General features: G+C 38.9%; 1 protein-coding gene across 11 annotated transcripts in view; it reads right to left on the reverse strand.

Annotated features, from left to right (window-relative positions):
* Positions 1-24,564, reverse strand: part of LOC128703500 (ankyrin repeat domain-containing protein 11) — a 77,164-nt gene that overhangs the window by 8,993 nt on the left and 43,607 nt on the right. For 10 of the 11 annotated variants that reach the window (XM_070104542.1, XM_070104549.1, XM_070104546.1 and 7 more), the window contains exons 13-14: positions 18,167-18,298; positions 4,256-4,372 (exon numbers count right to left, since the gene is read on the reverse strand). In XM_070104542.1, coding sequence (XP_069960643.1) covers positions 4,256-4,372; positions 18,167-18,298 — 249 coding nt within the window. The remainder of the gene's footprint in view (positions 1-4,255; positions 4,373-18,166; positions 18,299-24,564) is intronic. The other variant, XM_070104550.1, reaches the window with a different exon arrangement.

Genomic DNA, 24,564 nt, shown 5'->3' on the forward strand with positions numbered 1-24,564 from the left:
AATGTAAGAGGGGCGTGGGGACGTGACTAATGAACACAGGAAATGCTATTTTAGTACCAGGAATGTCTTTCTTGTTTATTCTGGACCCTATTCGGAAATTGGCATCTTTTGAAATTTGTGTGAAATTGGCAAAATTGCTAAATTCTGACCACTTTATTGGATAGTTGAAATCGGTAAATGGGTGGTTTCTTGTACTCATTCGATAGAAAAAATGGAGTTTAGCGAAATAGTTATGATTTCTGTCGACTAGTACACTGGAATTGGCCGAAAATAGGGCTCGAAGTGGGCAAAATTGCTGATGCATAAACATCGTCAAAACTGCTAACTTCGCAAGAGCATAATTCCGTAATTTTTCCATCAAATTTCATACTTTTGGTGTCTTTATGATCGGGAAAAGATTCTCCATCTTTTCATAAGAAAAAATAATTTTATTTTTTTAAATTTGGCGACCCTGAGAACAAGTCTCGGAGAGGGCCTGGCAACCCTGAAAGGGTTAACAGATCCTCAAAATATTCCCTCCATCTTCCCAATACCTCTAATGACCTTTAATAACTCTCCTCTCCTATTTTTAACTATCAAATCCATTCATTCCCTAGGTTTTCTCAACTTATTAATCTCTCTAAAATGTTTGTTGAACAAAATTTGTAGATAACATCTCACCCACTCTCTTATTTGTTCTCTTTTTACATTGCTTCACCTCTCTTTTTCTCTCCATATACTCCTCCATATAATCCTTGAATTTATATATTTATATTCCCTGTTTTCTTTCCATAAGTGATCCTTCAATATTATTGCTACCCCTTCCTTAGCTCTAACTCTCTCAGATACTTTTGACTTAATCCCATTTATCTCTTCCCACTGAAACTCCCCTACCCCCTACAGTTTTGTTTTACTTAGACCTAGGCCATCCAACATCTTTTCATTCATAACATTAGCAATCATTTCTTTCTTATCATCTGCACTACATCCACGCACATTCAAACATCCCAGTTTTATAAAATTTTCTTTTTCTCGTTTTTAGTAGTTTATACAGAAGGCATTACTAGCCCATTGCTATTATATGCATAATTTCCTTCCATGGGGAACTGGAGAAGAATGCTTCCTCTATAAGCCATGTGTGTCGTAAGAGGTGACTAAAATGTCAGGAGCATAAGGCTTGTAACCCTTTATCCTGCATAAATTACCAAATTAAAAAAAAAAACTATTTTTCAGGTCACCCTGCCTTGGTGGGATACAGCCGGTTTGTTGAGGGATGGAGGGGGGAATAGTGTGTTAAAAAATAGTTCCTTTGTATAAAGGGAAGGGGGACAAATGAGTATAAAAATTATAGGGAAATAAGCCTGTTAAGTATACCAGGTAAGGTGTATGGTAGTAATCACTGAAAGGCTTAAGGGTAAGACAGAGAGCAGGAAAACTCACAGAACATAAGGAAGCTTTAGGAAGGGTAGGGGATGTGTAGACCAAGTGTTTACACTGATGCATATTCTTTCTTTCTTTCAACACACCGGCCGTATCCCACCGAGGCAGGGTGGCCCAAAAGAAAAAACCAAAGTTTCTCCTTTCAAATTTAGTAATATATACAGGAGAAGGGGTTACTAGCCCCTTGCTCCCGGCATTTTAGTCGCCTCTTACAACACGCATGGCTTACGGAGGAAGAATTCTGTTCCACTTCCCCATGGAGATAAGAGGAAATAAACAAGAACAAGAACTAGAAAGAAAATCGAAGAAAACCCAGAGGGGTATGTATATATACGCTTGTACATGTATGTGTAGTGTGACCTGAGTGTAAGTAGAAGTAGCAAGACGTACCTGAAATTTTGCATGTTCATGAGACAGAAAAAAGGACACCAGCAATCCTACCATCATGTAAAACAATTACAGGCTTTCGTGTTACACTCACTTGGCAGGACGGTAGTACCTCCCTGGGGGGTTGCTGTCTACCAACCTACTACCTAGACTGATGCATATACGTGAACAATATTTAAAAGTAAGAAAGTTTTTGTTGCATTCATGGATTTAGAAAATGCATAAGACAGGGTGGATATGGAAGCAATGCAGCAGATGCTGCAAGTGTATAGAATAGATGGCAGATTATTGAAGCAATAGTGTGTGAGCAGGGTAATATTTTGTGAACTGATTCAGAGAAACCGGTTAGCCAGACTTAAGAGTCCTGGAGGTGGGAAGTACAGTGCCTGCACTCTAAAGGAGGGATTTGGGATATCTACTGTTTAGAATGACGTCTCATTGCCTCTGGCATTACAGCGAGTGTGAATGACGGTGAAAAAAATTTTTCAGTCACCCTGCCTCAGTGGAAGACTACCAGTATATTAACCCCAATCTGAAAATTCCCCACAGGGTCAAAGAATTTTAAAAAAAGAAAAAAAAATATGAAATGCTAGAGAATCACATTTCCGCACTGGCGATTTTGACCACTTTGAGTCCTATTTTCAGCCAATTACATTATTCCATTAGACCACATTTTTAGCTATTTTGTAGTCTGTGTTCCATGTTATCTATTGATCACAAGAAACTGCCCAATCAACTATTTCAACTACCCAATAAAGTGATCAGAAATTGGTAATCTGGCCAGTTTCACACAAAGTTCAAAATATTCCATTTCAAAATAGGATCCAGAATAAACAATGCAGGCATTGTTTATTCTGTTTATCAGTTACGTTTCCAGGCTTTACAGATGAATTCCATCTTGATTTTTTATTCACACAATTTTTATTTACAACAAAAAACAAGATTTATTGTTATGCAATATTGTAATAATTGTATAAATAATATCAGCACATTCATGAATGCACAACAGACCCACAAGTTGACGTGTATTGGATGCGTGATGTGATTTGTTTACACGAACACTGGCAAAAAATTAACATTTCCACTACTTTCAGCTCAATTTCAAGTAATTTTCAGTACTAAAACCAATCAAAATCATCTCTATTTCTGTATAATATCTTTCATTTGATGAAATGGGACCAAGCAACCATGAATACAACCTAAAAACCACATAAACATACACCGCAAATTCGCTGTTTTAATCCAGAAACATGGTTGCTTTTTTTTCTCATTTTGCACTGCATGCTACAGGATTTGTTTTACATGGTGCACACTTACCACACAGATGCATTCTCTCACATCTAGGCTCAAATTTACCGCTCACAGCTTATCTGAATGAGCTGAGCTCATGAAGTAATACTATGGCACAGACCCTGGTTTCAAAGCCATAGAACTACTGCACAGACCCTCAAAGGGTTAATAAAAAAAAGTGAGCCTCAAGTTAGGGTATGTAGGAAAGAGACTGTTTTCCAGTAAAGGTAGGCCTTAGACACAGATGTGTTGTTAAACATATTTATAGATGGGGTTTTTAAAAGAAGTCTGCTGAGATGTTGGGACGAGGTGTGAGATTAAAATATGTTGAATCTAATACAAAGTGGGAGTTGTCACTGTTGTTTTTTTGCCAGTGACACTGTGCTTTGGGAGGTTTGAAGAGAAGTTGCAAAGGTTGGTGCACGAAACTGGGAGGGAACGTCAGAGGAAATTAAAAGTGAACACAGGAAAGACCAAAGTGATAAGGGTAATAAACAATTTAGGTAATAGAAGACTGGATATCAGATTGGAAGGAGGGAGTATGGAGGAAGTGCATAAATGTATTCCGATATTTCGGAGTGAACCTGTCGGCAAATGGGTCCATATAAAAACAAGGTGAACCATTGGACTGATGATTGAAAAATGGTGGGTGGTACACTGAAACATCTGAATATAGAGACAAGGAAAGTTATCCATGGAAACAAAAAGATAAATGTATGAGAATATAGTGGTACCAACACTCATATGTGAGCAAGGTAACATTTATGAAGGGATATAGGGAAACCAGTTAGCCAGACAGAAGTCCTGGAGGTGGAAAGTACAATGCCTGCACTCTGAAAGAAGGGTGGGGATACTGGCAATTTGAAGGGACATCTGAACTATAGTATCAGCGCATCTCTGGCAAGACAGTGATAGAGTGATGGTGAAATTATGTCTTCCCTTTCAGGTCACCCTACCTCAGTGGGCGTTAAAAAATATCTTATAGAATTGTATAAAATACAGTACAGGTACATGTACTTAAAACAATTAAAAACAGAAGACTGCTGCCAGAATCTGAATGTTGTATTTTCCACTGCTGAATGACTTTTGGGGTACTTTATATGGCTTATTTATTCTCATTCTTTCTGCAGTTGCACCTTATTAAAATGAAAATTCATACCTTGATTTTATCCCACTTATCATCCACATCTTGCAGCCAAGAAAGGAACAGCCTGCCATTGTATCGGGAACGTGCATTTCCATCTTTCTCTTGTTCAGGCGAGATTATATTATAAACCTGCAGAAAATAGGTGAAAACAGGTGACTTATTTGTAAAGATGGGCTATAAAACAACAGAGCAAATAATAGTAATATAAATATAATAGTAAATATAATAGTAATATAAATAGTAACATATAGTAGTAGGTTAGTAGACAGCAATCATGCAGGGAGGTACTACCATACTGCCAAGTGAGTGTACAACGGAAGCCTGTATTTGTTTTACATGATGCTAGGATTGCTGGTGTCTTTTTTCTGTTTCATGAAAATGCAAGATTTCAGGTACGTCTTGCTACTTCTACTTACACTTAGGTCACACTACACATGCATATACATGTATAAGCATATATATATATATACCCCTCTGGGTTTTCTTCTATTTTCTTTCTAGTTCTTATTCTTGTTTATTTCCTCTTATCTCCATGGGGAAGTGGAACAGAATTCTTCCTCCGTAAGCCATGCATGTTGTAAGAGGCGACTAAAATGCCGAGAGCAAGGGGGTTAGTAACCCTTTCTCCTGAATAAATTACTAAATTTAAAAAGAAAAACTTTCATTTTTCTTTTTGGGCCACCCTGCCTTGGTGGGATACGGCCGGTTTGTTGAAAGCAGAAGAAAGAAAAGTTCTTGTTCTTATTACGTTTCCTTTTATATCCATGGGGAAGTGGAGTAAGAATCTTTCCTCTGTAAACCATGCATGTTATAAAAGTCAACTAAAATCCTGGAAGCAATGGGCTAGTAACCCCTTTTCCGTATAGCTTACTAAAAAGAAAAAGAAGAAAACCATCAAAGTGGAATGTTTGAATATATGTGGATGAAGTGCAAATGATAAGAATAAGATGAGTATGGATGTTATGAATGAAAAGAAGCTGGATGTCCTGGCTCTAAAGGAAACAAAGCTGAAGGGGGTAGGAGAGTTTCAGTGGGAACAAATAAATGGGATTAAGTCAGGGGTTTCTAACAGAATTAGAGTTATGGAAGGAGTAACAATAATGTTGAAGAATAACTTATGGCAGGAAAAGGAGGAATATAAACACATAAATTCAAGGATTATGTGGAATAAAATAAGGGTTGGATGTGAAAAGTGGATTATAATAAGTGTTTATGCACCTGGAGAAGATAGAAGTGTATAGAAGAGATATTTTGGAAAATATTGAGTGAGTGCGTGGGGAGTTTTGAACCAAGTGAGAGAGTACTTGTGGTTGGGGATCTCAATGCTAAAGTGAGTAAAAATGTTGTAGAGGGAGTAGCAGGAAAATTTGGGGTGCCAGAGGTAAATGAAAATGGGAATCCTTTAATTGAACTGTGTGTAGAAAGAGGTCTGGTAATAAGTAATACATATTTTATGAAAAAGAGGATAAATAAGTATACAAGATATGATATAGCACGTAATGAAAGTAGTTTGTTAGATTATGTCTTGGTAGATAAAAAGATGATGGGTAGGTATTGGGTAGATGGCCAGAATATTTTGAGGAACTTTTAAATGTCAATATGATGAAAAGGAGCCAGTAATTTCATGCACTGGCCAGAGAAGTATAAAATCTTTTAGGAGTGAAGGAGAGCAGGACGTGAGTGTGGGGGAGATGCACGAGGCATTACAAAGACTGAAAGGGGGTAAAGCAGCTCGAACTGACGGGATTGTGACAGAAATGTTAAAAGCAAGGGGAGATATAGTATTGGAGTGGTTGATATTTTTCTTTAACCCCTTGACTGTCGCAACTCCCAATCCTGAGGTGTCTCCTGGTGTCGCAAAATTTAAAAAAAAAAAATATTTATTTTTATGAAATCATAGAGAATCTTTTCCCGATTGTAATGACACCAAAAAAACGAAATTTGATGGAAAACTGACGGAATTATGCTCTCGTGAAGTTAGCAACCTCGGCGATATTTACAAATTGGCGATTTCGCCCACTTTGAGCCCTATTTTCGGCTAATTCCATTGTTTCAGTCGACCAAACTCATAGCTATTTCTTTAGAACTCCATTTCTATCGATTGAGTACAAGAAACTGCCCATTTACTGATTTCAACTACCCAATAATGTGGTCAGAAATTTGCAATTTGGCCAATTTCATAAAAATTAAAAAATATGACAATTTCAAAATAAGGTCCAGAATGAACAATGCAGACATTCCTGGCTCTAAAATAACATTTTCTTTGTTCATCAGTCATGTCTCCAGGCCCCTCTGATATTACTCTTGCTTTCTATTTTGAATTTTTATTCAAACAAAAAATATAAGACTTACTATTATGCAGACTACTGCAATACTGTAATAATTGTATAAATAACATCAACCCATTCATGATTGCATATTAGAATGGCTAGTTGGACATTTATTGGACAATGACATCATTTGTTTACTTTTGAACATTGGCAAAAATCAAACATTTCCCCTACTTTGAGCTCCATTTTCAGGTTCTTTTTATAGTAAAATCAATCAAAGTCACCTCTATTTCTATAAGGTGTTTTCCATTCTATCAAATGAGACCAAGAAAACGAGAATACAACCATAAATACTATACGAAAATAGACCACAAAATCGGCATTTTAATTAAAAAAAAAAACGGTCGGAGTTTTTTTTTCTCATTATGCACTGCGTGCTCCAGGATTTTTTTTTATGTGGTGCACACTGACCACACAGACCCATTCTCTCACATGTGGGCCTACCAGGTTTCTCCTGCTTGATTTGAAGCCGCTAGAATTTATGAGTATATATATGTCAAACACGGTACCTCGTAAGATGTATATATACGGCCGCGACAGTCAAAGGGTTAATAAAAGGGCTCTGGTGGCCTGGTGGTTAACGCTCTCGCTTCACACGGTGAGGGCCTGGGTTCGATTCCCAGCCAGAGTAGAAACATTGGACGTGTTTCTTTCCACCTGTTGTCTATGTTCCCCATCAGTAAAATGGGTACCTGGGTGTTAGTCGACTGGTGTGGGTCGCATCCTGGGACACTGACCTAAGGAGGCCTGGTCACAGACCGGGCCGCGGGGGCGTTGACCCCCGGAACTCTCTCCAGATAAACTCCAGAAACTCCAGATAAAAGTATAAAAGAGGGGAAGGTACCTAGGTATTGGCAGTGTATGTGTATAATTCCTTTATATAAAGGAATTTATATTTTTCAGCCGCTTTGTGGTCCGAACTGACAGCCTCACCATGCCTTGCCACACTGTGTATGCCACTACGGTTCTTAACCCTTTGACTGTTTCAGGCCGCTCTCTGAAACTCATTCTATGTCGCTCAATTTTTGAAAAAAAAAAAAAATATTTTTTCTTATGAAATGATAGAGAATCTTTTCCCGATGGTAATGACACCAAAAGTTTGAAATTTGGTCAAAAACTCATGGAATTAAGCTCCCGCGAAGTTAGCGGTCTCGGCGACATAAGCGTATCGGCGATTTCGCCGACTTTGAGCCCTATTTTCAGCCAATTCCATTGTTCCAGTTGACCAAACTCATAGCTATTTCTTTAGAACTCCATTTTATCTATCAGCTGAGTACAAGAAACCTCCCATTTACTAATTTGGACTACCCAATATGGTGGTCAGAAATTGGCAATTTGGCCAATTTCACGCAAACTAAAAAAGATGCCAATTTCAAAATAGGGTCCAGAATAAACAAGGTAGACATTTGTGGCACTAAAATAACATATGCTCTGTTCATTAGTCACATCTCTAGGCCCCTCTTATATTATTATTGCTTTCTATTTTTATTTTTTATTCATACAAAAAAATACAAAACTTACTGTTATGCAGACTACTGCATTATTGTAAAAATGGTATAAATAATATCAGTGCACTAGTGAAAGAATACAAGACTCCCCAGTTGACGTGTATTGGACGTGTGGTGTGATTTATTTACTCCTGAACATTGGTAAAAATCGAACATTTCCGCTACTTTGAGCTCAGTTTCAAGGTCGTTTTCATCGTCAAAGTAATGAAAATCATCTCTATTTCTGTAATATGTTTTCCATTTTATCACATAAGACCATGAAAACGCGAATACAACGATAAATACTATACGAAAATAAACCTCAAAGTCGGCGTTTTATTCCAAAAAAACGATCAGTTTTTTTTTTCTCATTACGCAATGTGTGCTGCAGGATTTTTTTTATGTGGTGCACACTGACCACACAGACCCAGTCTCTCACATGTGGGCCTACCAGCTTTCTCCCGCTTGATTTGAAGCCGCTAGAATTATTGAGTATATATACGTCAGAAACATTGGCTCGTAAGACGTATTTATATGTCGAAAACAGTCAAAGGGTTAAATCTCTCAAACCAACCTTTGCTGGCCTTAAATTCACTCACATCACCACTATTTGCAGGCAATTTCTTTACCAGATCGTCGTGCAACTGCCTAGCCTTTTCACAAATAATCGACGTCATAATACTATCTCCTGCTAATTGTTTCTTGTTTATCCACACCAATAATAACTTCTCAACCTCTTCGAGTACTGGTGATCTCATTTTTGTCAGCATATTTACCCCGTTTCCAACAACAGCATCCTTGATTTCCTTTTTCTTGGCCATGATGGAACATATGGTTTTGTAGGGTTTGTTGTACATCCTGGCCAGTTCGGCCGCACTTGTGACACTTTCATATTGTTCAATGATGTTTTTCTTAAATTCAATCGTATTTCTCACCTTCTTTACCAAAGGCTTGGCACTAGAAGCTTTCTTTGGAGCCATGGTAGCTTATTTAGTACTTGCAACCACTAAAATGAGTGGAATATTATGAAATATTTCGTAGGAGCACGTGAGGGGACCTTCGCTCACTGGTAAACAATGCCACACTGGCTTGGTAGGGAGGCCGCCCCAGCTCACACCGTGCGTACGCATCCCGGACGACCTACTATTCGCCAGTCAATCTATGATTAGCGAGCCCATGTTTATACAAAAATATCGCTATGATTTCCGAAATCTACAACTCTCGAGAACTACGATTATCGAGGGACCACTGTATATACATATTGTAGGTAGTAGGTTGGTAGTACCACCGAGGTAGGTACTACCGTCCTGCCATTGTAATTGTTTTACATGATGGTAGGACTGCTGGTGTCCATTTTTCTGTCTCATAAACATGCAAGGTTTCAGGTACGTCTTGCTACTTCTACTTACACTTAGGTCACACTACACATACATGTACAAGCATATATATACACACCCCTCTGGGTTTTCTTCTATTTTCTTACTAGTTCTTGTTCTTGTTTATTTCCTCTTATCTCCATGGGGAAGTGGAACAGAATTCTTCCTCTGTAAGCTATGCATGTTGTAAGAGGAAACTAAAATGCCAGGAGCAAGGGGCTAGTAACCCCGTCTCCTGTATATATTACTGAATGTGAGAGGAGAAGCTTTTGTTTTTCCTTCTGGGCCACCCCGCCTCGGTGGGATACGGCCGGTGTGTTGAAAGAAAGAAGATATACACCTACCATCCGACTTAGGACAGAGTTCGGTTCCGAGAAACCGGTCGTAAGTCGAAATTGTCGTAAGTCGAACTTTACTACTGAATATCAACATAACATTTTTGTAATGACTTTATTTTATTGTTTTATTTTGGTATTTCATGTTTTACTTTACTTTTTATGCTATTAGTACTGTATTTTATACTGTAAGGTTTAGGATAAACACTGTGTACAACACAAACACTTGTTTATTTCCCAGAAATTTGACATAAAAAACATGGTCGTAAGTCGAGTCGTCGTAAGTCGGATGGTAGGTGTATATATTATACAGGTCTCCCTCAACATTCACTAGGGTTAGGGGATCAAGAGCCTCGTGAATGTTGAAAAATCGCGAATGTTTGGTGCCCCAATATATTGTAGGGAAACATAATACAATACTGCTTCCTTAACTTGTCGAACCTTGAACAATCATAAAATACATGAAAACGTCGTAAATTGTACTAAATACATACGTTATACCTTAATAACATGTATGTTATTAAATACCACTGCCTCCACCACTGCGAGTCCCTACTACCTTCCCTCTGACCCCCCACAACTGGCAGCCAGCCCTCCCACCACTGTGTGGTGAGTGTTTTGTTTGTTCATTATTTGCTATTAAACTACAGTATAAATAATGTCAACCTATTTATGACTACATATTGGAATGGCTATTCGGACAGGTATTGGAAGGTGACATCATGTGTTTACTCTTGAACACAGCAAAGAATCAAACATTTGTGCTACTGCTACTAATAATAATAATAATAATAATAATAATAATAATAATAATAATAATAATAATAATAATAATAATAATAATAATAATAATATAATAATAATAATAATAATAATAATAATAATAATAATAATAATAATAATAATAATAATAATAATAAATACGATAGAATTGAAGAAGGAAATTGTACAAAAACACAAGGGTTGAAGCAGTGGTGGAGGAAGTGGTTGATGCATCGTCAGTGTGGCTTTGTTTATGCTGGAGTGAGTATTAGTCTCCGTGCTCTTCCAAACATTTCACAATAATTCATTGTATTTGGTGCTTGTAGATTGAGTGTGACTGGAGTGGTTGAGGCAGTGGTAGAGGCAGTGATAGAGGCAGTGATAGAGGCAGTGATAGATGCAGTGATAGAGGCAGTGGGTGAGGCAGTGGGTGAGGCAGTGGGTGAGGCAGTGGGTGAGGCAGTGGTAGAGGCAGTGATAGAGGCAGTGATAGAGGCAGTGGGTGAGGCAGTGATAGAGGCAGTGGGTGAGGCAGTGGTATTTACTAACATATATGTTATAAATAATAATAGTACATGTTAATATTAATAACATTTATAATAATAATAATAATAATAATAAATGTTATTCATAATGTGCTATTATTATTTATAACATATACATGTATGTTAGTAAATATCACTGCCTCTTTCACTGCCTCACCCACTGCCTCTATCACTGCATCTATCACTGCCTCTATCACTGCCTCTATCACTGCCTCTACCACTGCCTATACCACTGCCTCAACCACTCCAGTCACACTCAATCTACAAGCACCAAATACAATGAATTATTGTGAAATGTTTGGGAGAGCACGGAGACTAATACTCACTCCAGCATAAACAAAGCCACACTGACGATGCATCAACCACTTCCTCCACCACTGCTTCAACCCTTGTGTTTTTGTACAATTTCCTTCTTCAATTCTATCGTATTATTATTATTATTATTATTATTATTATTATTATATTATTATTATTATATTATTATTATATTATTATTATTATTATTATTATTATTATTATATTAATATTATTATTATTATTATTAGCAGTAGCAGAAATGTTTGATTCTTTACTGTGTTCAAGAGTAAACACATGATGTTACCTTCCAATACCTGTCTGGATAGCCATTCTAATATGCAGTCATGGATGGGTTTACATTATTTATACTGTAGTTTAATAGCAAATAATAAACAAATAAAACACTCACCACACAGTGGTGGGAGGGCTGGCTGCCAGTTGCAGGGGTCAGAGGGAGGGTAGCAAGGACTCGTGGCGGTAAACTTAAATATGATTTGGCGGCTGGGAATTTGGCGGTTGGGAATTCGCGAATGTGTGAAGCCCGCGAAAGTTGAAAACGGGAATGTTGAGGGAGACCTGTATTATGTATATCTTTTTTTTCCAACAAGTCGGCTGTCTCCCACGGAGGCAGGGTGACCCAAAAAAGAAAATCCCCAAAAAATACTTTCATCATCATTCAACACTTTCATCTCACTCACACAATCACTGTTTTTGCAGAGGTGCTCAGAATACAACAGTTTACAAGCATATATGTATAAAGATACACTACATATCTCTCCAAACTGCCAATATCCCAAACCCCTCCTTTAAAGTGCAGGCATTGTACTTCCAGTTTCCAGGACTCAAGTCCGGCTTAATAAAAATAACTGGTTTCCCTGAATCCCTTCACTAAATATTACCCTGCTCACACTCCAACAGCTCATCAGATCCCAAACACCATTCGTTTCCATTCACTCCTATCTAACACGCTCATGCATGCTTGCTGGAAGTCCAAGCCCCTCACCCACAAAACTTCCTTTACCTTCTCCCCCAACCTTTTTGAGGACGACCCCTACCCCACCTTTCTTTCCCTACAGATTTATACGCTTTCCATGTCATTCTACTTTGATCCATTCTCTCTAAATGACCAAACCACCTCAACAACCCCTCTTCAGCCCTCTGACTAATACTTTTAACTCCACACCTTCTCCTAATTTCGACACTCCCAATTTTCTGCATAATATTCGCACCACACATTGCCCTTAGATAGGACATCTCCACTGCCTCCAACCACCTCCTCGCTGCAGCATTCACAACCCAAGCTTCACACCCATATAAGTGTTGGTACTACTATACTTTCATACATTCCCTTCTTTGCCTCCATAGATAAAGTATTTTGTCTCCACATATACCTCAACGCACCACTCACCTTTTTTCCTTCATCAATTCTATGAATAACCTCATCCTTCATAAATCCATCCGCTGACACGTCAACTCCCAAATACGTATCTGAAAACATTCGCTTCTTCCATACTCCTCCTCCTCAATTTGATATCCAATTTTTCTTTATCTAAGTCATTTGATACCCTCATCACCTTACTCTTTTCTATGTTCACTTTCAACTTTCTACCTTGACACACACTCCCAAACTCATCCACTAACCTTCGTAATTTTTCTTTAGAATCTCCCATAAGTACAGTATCAGCAGCAAAAAGTAACTGTGTCAATTCCCATTTTGTATTTGATTCCCCATAATTTAATACCACCCCTCTCCTGAACACCCTAGCATTTATTTCTTTTACAATTCCATCTATATATCTATATATATATTTATATGGGAGCAAGGGCCTAGTAACACCTTCTCCTGTATAAATTACTAAATTTGAAAAGAGAAACTTTCATTTTTCTTTTTGGGCCACCCTGCCTCGGTGGGATACGGCCGGTTTGTTGAAAAAAAAAAATATATTTGCATGGGAGCAAGGGCCTAGTAACCCCTTCTCCCGTATAAATTACTAAATTTAAAAAGAGAAACTTTCATTTTTCTTTTTGGGCCACCCTGGAGTTTACCTGGAGAGAGTTCAGGGGGTCAACGCCCCCGCAGCCCGGTCTGTGACCAGGCCTCCTGGTGGATCAGAGCCTGATCAACCAGGCTGTTACTGCTGGCTGCACACAAACCAACGTACGAGCCACAGCCCGGCTGGTCAGGAACCGACTTTAGGTGCTTGTCCAGTGCCAGCTTGAAGACTGCCAGGGGTCTGTTGGTAATCCCCCTTATGTATGCTGGGAGGCAGTTGAACAGTCTCGGGCCCCTGACACTTATAGTATGGTCTCTTAACATGCTAGTGACACCTCTGCTTTTCATTGGGGGGATGTTGCATCGTCTGCCAAGTCTTTTGCTTTTGTAGTGAGTGATTTTCGTGTGAAAGTTCGGTACTAGTCCCTCTAGGATTTTCCAGGTGTATATAATCATGTATCTCTCCCGCCTGCGTTCCAGGGAATACAGGTTCAGGAACCTCAAGCGCTCCCAGTAATTGAGGTGTTTTATCTCCGTTATGCGTGCTGTGAAGGTTCTCTGTACATTTTCTAGGTCAGCAATTTCACCTGCCTTGAAAGGTGCTGTTAGTGTGCAGCAATATTCCAGCCTAGATAGAACAAGTGACCTGAAGAGTGGGATACGGCCAATTTGTTGAAAAAAAAAATATATATATATATATACACATATATACACACACAGTGTTTTTGGCTCTGCTTTTAAATGGGAATTTGTTGAAAAGTGTGAAATTAGAAAAACTGCCAATATAATGGATAATTGGGAAAGCATACTAAGAAAATAGCAAGGAATTGGGTCAGTTTGAGTACTGCAATTGACCAAAAACATGCCTCAAAATATGCAAAATTGCAGTTGTGTAAAGTGATCCCAACCTCCAACTTCATACCTGCATAAATCAACAAGTTTTACATCAAATTTTGCATTTTTGGTGTCACTATAAAAGGATTCTCTACGATTTTAGAACGTATTTTTTTCATTTTAAATGGTGACTGTTACGGAGTACTATAGAAAAATATTTATATAAAATAATGCTCCATATATAATGTCATTTTCCTTGTAGTATACTGAAAGCGGGCGTGTGTTATTCCCTGAAAGCAAACACGTTTTATTCCTGTCAGTCAGGCAGTGGCCAGGACAGGAGCAGATGAGAGGTGTGTTTAGTTCAGTACAAGTTGGGTGGTGACGGGAGAAAAGTTGTCATGTTTGGGCAGTAGTTTAAGTAGGTAATTTTGAAAAGTTTTTTTAGCATATACCATAGGTGCTTGTATTTTAGTGCTCTCATGTTTATTTGTAAAGTCCTAGTATACAGGGGCCTGTGTTTTGGAGAGTATTTAACATTTTCACTGTAGGCTATGTAGCCTGCAGCAAGGGGGGGGGAAGGGTATCATGGAGCCTCCTTGCTCATAAATGTTCATTTATTTTAATTCATAAGTAGCAGTGTGCTAGCGAGTTAATGTGAAATGGAGTGTGGTGGTTTTTTGTAGTAGTTATAAGTTGTATTTAAGTTACTACTATTAATATAGACATATTTTTATATAGGTGAGTTTTTGTCCTTCCTTCCATATACTATATTAATTATTTGCACTCATGCTTCATTATTTAAACCCTTAAACTGTACAAACGTAAACCTACGTCCACATGCGTAGCGCTCAGTATGTAAATCTACTATCAATTTTACATTATGTAAAAAAAAAGAACGTACACGATCTGAGCGATCTACGTAGACGTAGATCTTCGTATACAGTGGACCCTCGACTAACGAGGGCATCGTGTAACGTTAAATCTGACTAGCGATACATTTTAACACAAAAATTTTGCCTCGACTAGCGCTAAAAAACTTGACCAACGTGCTTCGTTCCATTCCGTTTGAGACGCGTCCACTTGTGGCCTGAGCGCGCCTCACTTGTCCCTTGGGTGCCAGTATTTACAAGCAGCCAGCTACCGCGGTCCCATCCAAACATACAATCGGAACATTTCATATTATCACAGGGTTTTTAGTGATTTCACCTGCAAAATAAGTCACCATGGGCCCCAAGAAAGCTTCTAGTGCCAACCCTGTGGTAAAAAGGGCGAGAAATACTATCGTACCACAGTCAGCTGCTGCTGCACCACGGTCACCTGTTGCTGGACCAGTCAGCTGTTGCTGGGTCAGTCAGCTGCTGCCGCACCACGGTCAGCTGTTGCTGGACCAGTCAGCTGTTGCTGGATCAGTCAGCTGTTGTTGCACCATAGTAAGCTGTTGCTGGACCAGTCAGCTGTTGCTGGATCAGTCAGCTGTTGCTGGACCAGTCAGCTGTTGCTGCACCACAGTCAGCTGTTGTTGGACCAGTCACCTGTTGCTGTACCATGGTCAGCTGTTGCTGCACCACGGTCAGCTGTTGCTGGACCAGTCAGCTGTTGCTGCACCACGGTCAGCTGTTGCTGGACCAGTCAGCTGTTGCTGGATCAATCAGCTGTTGCTGCACCACAGTCAGCTGTTGCTGTTGCTGCACCACCATCAGCTGTATTACTCGAAGATGTGGAGTGTGTGTTGTTGGTGTGGCTTACCGAGAAACGATTAACCCCAAAGGGGTAGCCACCCAGGATAACCCAAGAAAGTCAGTGCATCATCGAGGATTGTCTAACTTATTTCCATTGGGGTCCTTAATCTTGTCCCCCAGGATGCAACCAACAACAGTTGACTAACACCCAGGTGAACAGGAAAAAATGCCTGGAACTAGTGCTCATATTGGTGAATTTAAGGCCAGCAAAGGTTGGTTTGAGAGATTTAAGAATTGTAGTGGCATACACAGTGTGATAATGCATGGTGAAGCGGAAAAATTCCAATCCCAACAAGTGTTCACTTGTGACGAAACAGGCCTGTTCTGGAAGGAAATGCTAAACAGGACCTACATTACTCAGGAGGAAAAGGCACTCCCAGGACATAAGCCATTAGGACTTGACACCTCAAGTCCTAATGGAAGGGGATTCCCCTTCTAAACACTAACACCATCCACACTCTCCCCTCCTCCCATCCCATCAATCATCACCAGATCTTCAATAAAGGTAAGTATCATGTAATTGTACATGTCTTCTTCAGTTTGTGTGTATTAAAATTAATATTTCATGTGGTAAAAATTTTTTTTTTCATGCTTTGGGGTGTCTTGCACGGATTAATTTGATTTCCATTATTTCTTATGGGGAAAATTAACTTGACTAATGATAATTTTGACTAACGATGAGCTCTCAGGAACGGATTAATAGCATTAGTCAAGGGTCCACTGTATATACGTTCTCTCCCCCAGTGCCCCGAATATTTTGAAAAATAAAAAAATCTTTTTTTTTTTTCATTGAAAGAGAAAAATTTTCTAAGAGTTATAGGATTAAAATAAAAAATTAGGGTCAGTACTTACTGAGATATGAGGCTGCAAAGTTGGCACTTAATGCTTACCTGACTGTAACATCAAGTCCTGCCGCTTGAGGAAGTGTTGCTGATAAACCACTTTTTCTCATTTCTATATTATAGTATTTTATATAATTTTTATGTTATGATAATTACAATTTATTATAGTTCTTGGCATTTCATAACCAATCTTTGTTCCGACACTAATATTAGGTACTGAAATTGTACTCAAATTGTCACAGACACATGCCTTGGTCATTTACTATTGTCTAGGAATATATACAAAGTATTTATAGGTCCCAGCAATGTTTTGGATACACGGGAGTATAGAAGAAGGAAGGAGGAGGAAGAAGGAAGGAAGGAGGAAGGAGGAGGAGGAAGGAGGAAGGAGGAGAAGGAAGAAGGAAGAAGTTCCCTTGAAGCAATGTGACAAGCATCCAGGAGGGCAATGATGAGATATGGAATGACATTTGATGGGTGCCAGCAAGGGTACAGAGATAAGATGAGATAAGCTATGACATTTGATGGGCGCCAGCGAGAGTGCAGAGATAAGGGATGACATTAGATTAGCTCATATCTCTGTCTCTGATTATCTGTCTCTCTGTCTTGTCTCTTTCCATCTCTGCTTGTCTCTCTCTGTCTCAGAGAGAGCCACTGTGAACCAACAGGTATTCTTTTGCATTATATCTACAAGCACTGTATAGCACTTCGGATTTTTTTTAGGTTATTCTAGGTAATTTACATTATGTATAATTGTATGTGTGAACCTGTGAGACAGATAAAAAGAGACAGAGACAGTTAGACAGAGATAGAGATAGACAGACCCTAAACTTGGGGTTAACATCACTTTCCTCTTAAAAGGGAAGTGTTAATATGACATTACATCAGTGAATCCTTGGTGTTTGCTGCACTGTTTGCTCAAGCTGGCTCTCAATTTAACTGGCGCTCCCACAAAATACAAAGTGGTCCCAGATTTTTTTAATATGGTGCACACTGAGTGCTAAGACCCATTCTATGCTGACCAGGGATCTCAGGCCAATCGTGCCAAATTTGGAGGCAGAAAAATTAAAACATAAATATACGTTTGGGGCGCTGGCGGTAAGAACGTATATATACGTTTGGACTGTTTAGGGGTTAAGGGTTAATATGAGTGCATGCTGGTCCAAGGTTTGCTGTCTTTTTTTCAAAGTAATTTTATAACCCCTAGACAGCAGTGTGAACAGCCTTCAGGAGCCAGGAACATTTTATTTAAGTTACGACATCAAAGTCGTAACAGTGACACAGATGGGGCTTTGACTTGGAGGGACGTCAACAGTGAGAGTGTTAAGAGTTTACAAAATACATAAGAAAATTTCTTGATTAAAGTATAGTGTCACTGACCTCTTCATCCTTCAAAAATGTACAAACAGAAAAAGGCAGCGCTTGATTTGCAAGTGCCCTGGCAGCCCTGCCATGTACACGTAGAATTTCCTGTTCAACACTCAACACCAGTTTCTCTTTCTCTATAAGATGCTGCAAGTAAATGTTATCAATGAACAAATATTACTTAAATAAGAACATGGTTCTCTAACACACTTTTTATACTAATAAAGAAAATTTGACCTTAGGGCAATTTCCTGAAAAATAATACAGGAGTGTTAGAAATACTGGGGATCAAAAGTACTTAAGGGCATCTATAACATTCATCTACCAGTAAGAACAAGTATATACATCAATATAAATTTGTTAAAAATCCTTAAACCTATGATTAGCTCTGAAATACTGTTCTACACTAAATCTGTTATTTGGAAATTTTGCAAAATCAATTTAAATTTTTTATTTCAGAATAATCTCTGAAATTTTTTTTCTCAACAAGAGAAAATTGAGCTTTATTAAAAAAAAGATTATTGAAAGAATGAATTTGATCCCCTCAGTGATGTATGGTTACTGTGGGACATACCTTCAGTTTGTTCAGTTATAAGCAGTAGTGCTTAATGTGTTGTTCCTTGTAAGGTGGAAAGTCACCACATTACGGAAAAAAAAAGGTAGAGGGGAAAGAAAGGAGTGCAATAAGGTGTAAGATGGAATGCAGTGGAGGCAAGAAAAGTGGATGAGGAAGAAGAGGTAGTATCCTTGAAAGATAAGCAAGATTCTATTGATGTATACTGCTCAATTTTTTTTTACTTTTACCATTTCCCTGAGCATCCAATCATCCATGGTATTTTGTATTCAGTCTTCCTTTCCTATATAGATTCACAACTTCACTTTTATTACAGCTTAACTCAAGTAACTATTAATTCATTGCAGAAATCTGTTTTCGTATTCATACAACCGTATATACTGCGTGTGCTCATTATTTTTATACATATTATTTAGAAACAATTGCATCAGACATTTTCCCCCAAAGCTTAGGTGACCCAAAGAAAACACATTTACAATCACTCTTTCTCTAGCTCTCAGTAAACTTATTCCCTTATAAATTTTACAATCTCTTTTGTCCCCCTTCCATAAAGGAACTACACACATACTCTGCCAATCCCTAGATACCTCCCCCTCTTTCACACATTTAGTGAACAAAAATACCAACCACTCCAACACTATCTTCCCCTGTGTTTAACATTTCTGTCGTGATCCCATCAGTTCCAGCTGCTTTACCCCTTTCATTCTACGTAATGCCACATGCACCTCCCCCCACTCTCACAAGTGGCTGTTCTTCACTCCTAAAAGATATTATACCTCCCTGGCCGGTGCATGAAATTTCTGCCTCCCCCTCATCATCAACATTTAAAAGTTCCTCAAAATATTCCTGCCATCTTCCCAATACCTCCAACTCCCCTAACTTCCCTAGGCTTTCTTAACCTGTTTAGCTCACTTAAATTTTTTTTCTTATTCTGAGCAAAATTTGTTGACAGTGCCTCACCTACTCTATCATTTGCTCTCCCTTTGCACTCTCTTCACCTTTCTTTTACTCTCCATATACTCTGCCCTTCTTATATTACTTCTGCTTTGTAAAAACCTCTCATATAAGACCTTTTTCTCTTGTATCGCACCCTTTACTTCATCATTCCACCAATCACTTCTCTTTCCTCCTACACCCACAAACTGCTGCCCCACATTCTAACATTGCATTTTTAAAACTATCCCACCCCTCTTCAACCCCCACACTACCTACACTCGCACTAGCCCACTTTTCTGGCAATAACTGCTTACATCTCATCCTAATTTCCTCCTCCCTTAGTTTATAAACTTTCACCTATCTCTTACCTGCAGTTGCCATTTGCCTTTTGCCCTATCTATCTCTTACTCTAATTGTAGCTACAACTAAATAATGATCTAATACATCTGTTGTCCCTCTATAAACATGCACATTCTGGAGCCTACCCATCAACCTTTTATCCACCAATACATAATCTAACAAACCACTTTCATTATGTGCTATATCAAGTATACTTATTTATCATCTTTTTCATAAAATAGGTATTACCTATTACCAAACCTCTTTCTACACACATTTCAATTAAAGCCACCACCCCCCCATTTTAATTTACCCCTGCCACCTGAAATTTACCTACTACTCCCTCCACAACATTTTTACCCACTTTAGCATTTTGGTCCCCATCCACAAGTACTCTCTCACCTGGTTCAAAACTCCCCATGCACTCATTCAACATTTCCCAAAATCTCTCTCTCTCTCTCCTCTACATTTCTCTCTTCTCCAGGTGCATAAACACTTACTATAACCCACTTTTCACATACAACCTTTATTTTACTCCACATAATCCTTGAATTCATATATTTATATTCCCTCTTCTCCTCCCACAACTTACCCTTCAACCTTATTGCTACTTCTTCCTTAGCTCCAACTCTATTAGAAACCCGTGACCTAATCCCATTTACTTCTCCCCACTAAAACTCTCCTACCCTGTTCAGCTTTGTTTCACTTAAAGCCAGGACATCCAGCTTCTTTTCATTCATAACATCCGCAATCATCTCTTTCTTATCATTCGCACCACATCCACACACACACTCAAACATCTCACTTTGACAGTTGTCTTATTTTTAGTAAGCTTTACGGGAAAAGGGGTTACTAGCTCATTGCTCCCAGCATTATTACAACACAACTGGCTTAGTAGGTAGTAGGTTGGTAGACAGCAACCACCCAGGCAGGTACTACCGTCCTGCCAAGTGAGTGTAAAACGAAAGCCTGTAATTGTTTTACATGATGGTAGGATTGCTGGTGTCTTTTGTCTGTCTCATAAATATGCAAGATTACAGGTATGTCTTGCTACTTCTACTTTCACTTAAGTCACACTACACATACATGTACACGTTTATTTATACACACTCATCTGAGTTTTCTTTGATTTTATCTTAATAGTTCTTGGTCTTATTACTTTTTCTTTTATATCCATGGGGAAGTGGAATAAGAATTTTTCCTCCATAAGCCATGCGTGTTGTAAAAGTCAACTAAAATGAGGGGAACAATGGGCTAGTAACCCCTTTTCCTGTAAAGATTACTAAAAAGAATAAGAAGAAGAAAATTGTCAAAGTGGGAAGTCTGAATGTGCGTGGATGTTGTGCAAATGATAAGAGATGATTGTGGATGCTATGAATGAGAAGCTGGATGTCCTGGCTTTAAGTGAAACAAAGCTGAAGGGGGTGGGAGAGTTTCAGTGGAGAGGAATAAATGGGATTAGGTCAGGGGTTTCAAATAGAGTTAGAGCTAAAGAAGGAGTAGCAATAATGTTGAAGGATAAGCTATGGCAGGAAAAGAGGGACTATAAATGTATTAATTCAAGGATTATGTGGAGTAAAATAAAGGTTGGATGTGAAAAGTGGGTTATAGTAAGCGAACATGCACCTGGAGAAGAGAGAGGTGTAGAAGAGAGAGAGAGATTTTGGGAAATGTTCAGTGAATGCGTGGGGAGTTTTGAACCAACGTGAGAGTACTTGTGGTTGGGGATTTCAATGCTAAAGTGGGTAAAAATGTTATGGCGGGAGTAGTAGGTAAATTTGGGGTGCCAGGGGTAAATGTAAATGGGGAGCCTTTAATTCAGCTATGTGTAGAAAGAAATTTGGTAATAAGTAATACATATTTTATGAAAAAGAGGATAAATAAATATACAAGGTATGATGTAGCACGTAATGAAAGTAGTTTGTTAGATTATATATTGGTGGATAAAAGGTTGATGGGTAGGCTCCAGGATGTACATGTTTATAGAGGGGCAACTGATATTGGCAGTTTGGAGGGATATGTTGTGTATCTTTATACGTATATGCTTCTAAACTGTTGTATTCTGAGCACCTCTGCAAAAACAGTGATAATGTGTGTGTGTGGTGAAAGTGTTGAATGATGATGAAAGCATTTTCTTTTTGGGGATTTTCTTTCTTTTTTGGGTCACCCTGCCTCGGTGGGAGACAGCCGACTTGTTGAAAAAAAAAAAACTGATATATCAAATCATTATTTAGTTGTAGCTACAGTTAGAGTATGAGGTAGATGGGACAAGCGGAAGGTGGCAACAACAAGTAAGAGGGAGGTGAAAGTGTATAAAATAAGGGAGAAGGCAGTTCGGGTGAGATATTAGCGACTATTGGCAGAAAGGTGGGCTAGTGCAAAGATGAGTAGTGGGGGGGTTGAAGAGGGTTGGAATAGTTTTAAAAATGCAGTATTAGAATGTGAGGCAGAAGTCTGTGGTTATAGGAGGGTGGGGGCAGGAGGAAAGAGGAGTGATTGGTGGAATGAAGTAAACAGTGTGATAAAAGAGAAAAAGTTAGCTCATAAGAGGTTTTTACAAAGCAGAAGTGTTATAAGAAGAGCAGAGTATATGGAGAGTAAAAGAAAGGTGAAGAGAGTGTTGAGAGAGTGCAAAAGGAGAGCAGATGATAGAGTGGGAGAGGCACTGTCAAGAAATTTTAATGAAAATTAGAAAAAATTTTTGAGTTAAACAAGTTAAGAAAGCCTAGGGAACGTATGGATTTGTCAGTTAAAAACAGAGTAGGAGAGTTAGTAGATGGGGAGATGGAGGTACAGGTAGATGGCGAGAATATTTTGAGGAACTTTTAAATGTTGAGGAAGGGAGGTGGTAATGTCATGCACTGGCCAGGGAGGTATACCAACTTTTAGGAGTGAAGAAGAGCAGAATGTAAGTGTGGGGGAGGTACGCGAGGCATTAAGTAGAATGAAAGGAGGTAAAGCAGCCGGACCTGATGGGATCATGACAGAAATGTTAAAAGCAGGGGGGGATATAGTGTTGGAGTGGTTGGTACTTTTGTTTAATAAATGTATGAAAGAGGGGAAGGTACCTAGGGATTGGCAGAGAGCATGTAAAAATTATAGAGGAATAAGTTTACTGAGTATACCAGGAAAAGTGTATGGTAGGGTTATAATTGAAAGAATTAGAGGTAAGACAGAATGTAGGACTGCAGATGAGCAAGGAGGTTTTAGAGTGGGTAGGGGATGTGTAGATCAAGTGTTTACATTGAAGCATATATGTGAACAGTATTTAGATAAAGGTAGGGAAGTTTTTATTGCATTTATGGATTTAGAACAGGCATATGATAGAGTGGATAGGGGAGCAATGTGGCAGATGTTGCAAGTATATGGAATAGGTGGTAAGTTATTAAATGATGTAAAGAGTTTTTATAAGGATAGTGAGGCTCAGGTTAGGGTGTGTAGAAGAGAGGGAGACTACTTCCCAGTAAAAGTAGGTCTTAGACAGGGATGTGTAATGTCACCATGATTGTTTAATATATTTATAAATGGGGTTGTAAAAGAAGTAAATGCTAGGGTGTTCGGGAGAGGGGTGGGATTAAATTATGGGGAATCAAATACAAAATGGGAATTGACACAGTTACTTTTTTGCTAATGATACTGTGCTTATGGGAGATTCTAAAGAAAAATTGCAAAGGTTAGTGGATGAGTTTGGGAGTGTGTAAAGGTAGAAAGTTGAAAGTGAACATAGAAAAGAGTAAGGTGATGAGGGTTTCAAATGATTTAGATAAAGAAAAATTGGATATCAAATTGGGCAGGAGGAGTATGGAAGAAGTGAATGTTTTCAGATACTTGGGAGTTGACGTGTCGGCAGGTGGATTTATGAAGGATGAGGTTTATCATAGAATTTATGAGGGAAAAAAGGTGAGTGGTGCGTTGAGGTGCGTGGAGTCAAAAATCGTTATCTATGGAAGCAAAGAAGGGAATGTAGGAAAGTATAGTAGTACCAACACTATTATATGGGTGTGAAGCTTGGCTTGTGAATGCAGCAGCGAGGAGACAGTTGGAGGCAGTGGAGATGTCCTGCCTAAGGGCAATGTGTGGTGTAAATATTATGCAGAAAATTGGGTGTGTGGAAATTAGGAGAAGGTGTTTAGTTAATAAAAGTATTAGTCAGAGGGCTGAAGAGGGGTTGTTGAGGTGGTTTGGTCATTTAGAGAGAATGGATCAAAGTAGAATGACATGGAGAGCATTTAAATCTGTAGGAGAAGGAAGACGGGGTAGGGGCCATCCTCGAAAAGGTTGGAAGGAAGGGGTAAGGGAGGTTTTATGGGCGAGGGGTTTGGACTTCCAGCAGGCGTGCATGAGCGTGTTCGATAGGAGTGAATGGAGACGAATGGTACTTGGGACCTGACGATCTGTTGGAGTGTGAGCAGGGTAATATTTAGTGAAGGGATTCAGGGAAACCGGTTATTTTTATATAGCCGGACTCGAGTCCTGGAAATGGGGAGTACAATGCCTGCACTCTAAAGGAGGGGTTTTGGGATATTAGCAGTTTGGAGGGATATGTTGTGTATCTTTATACATA

This window comes from Cherax quadricarinatus, chromosome 93, assembly GCF_038502225.1.
Source record: "Cherax quadricarinatus isolate ZL_2023a chromosome 93, ASM3850222v1, whole genome shotgun sequence".
Classification (NCBI taxonomy): Eukaryota; Metazoa; Arthropoda; class Malacostraca; order Decapoda; family Parastacidae; genus Cherax; species Cherax quadricarinatus.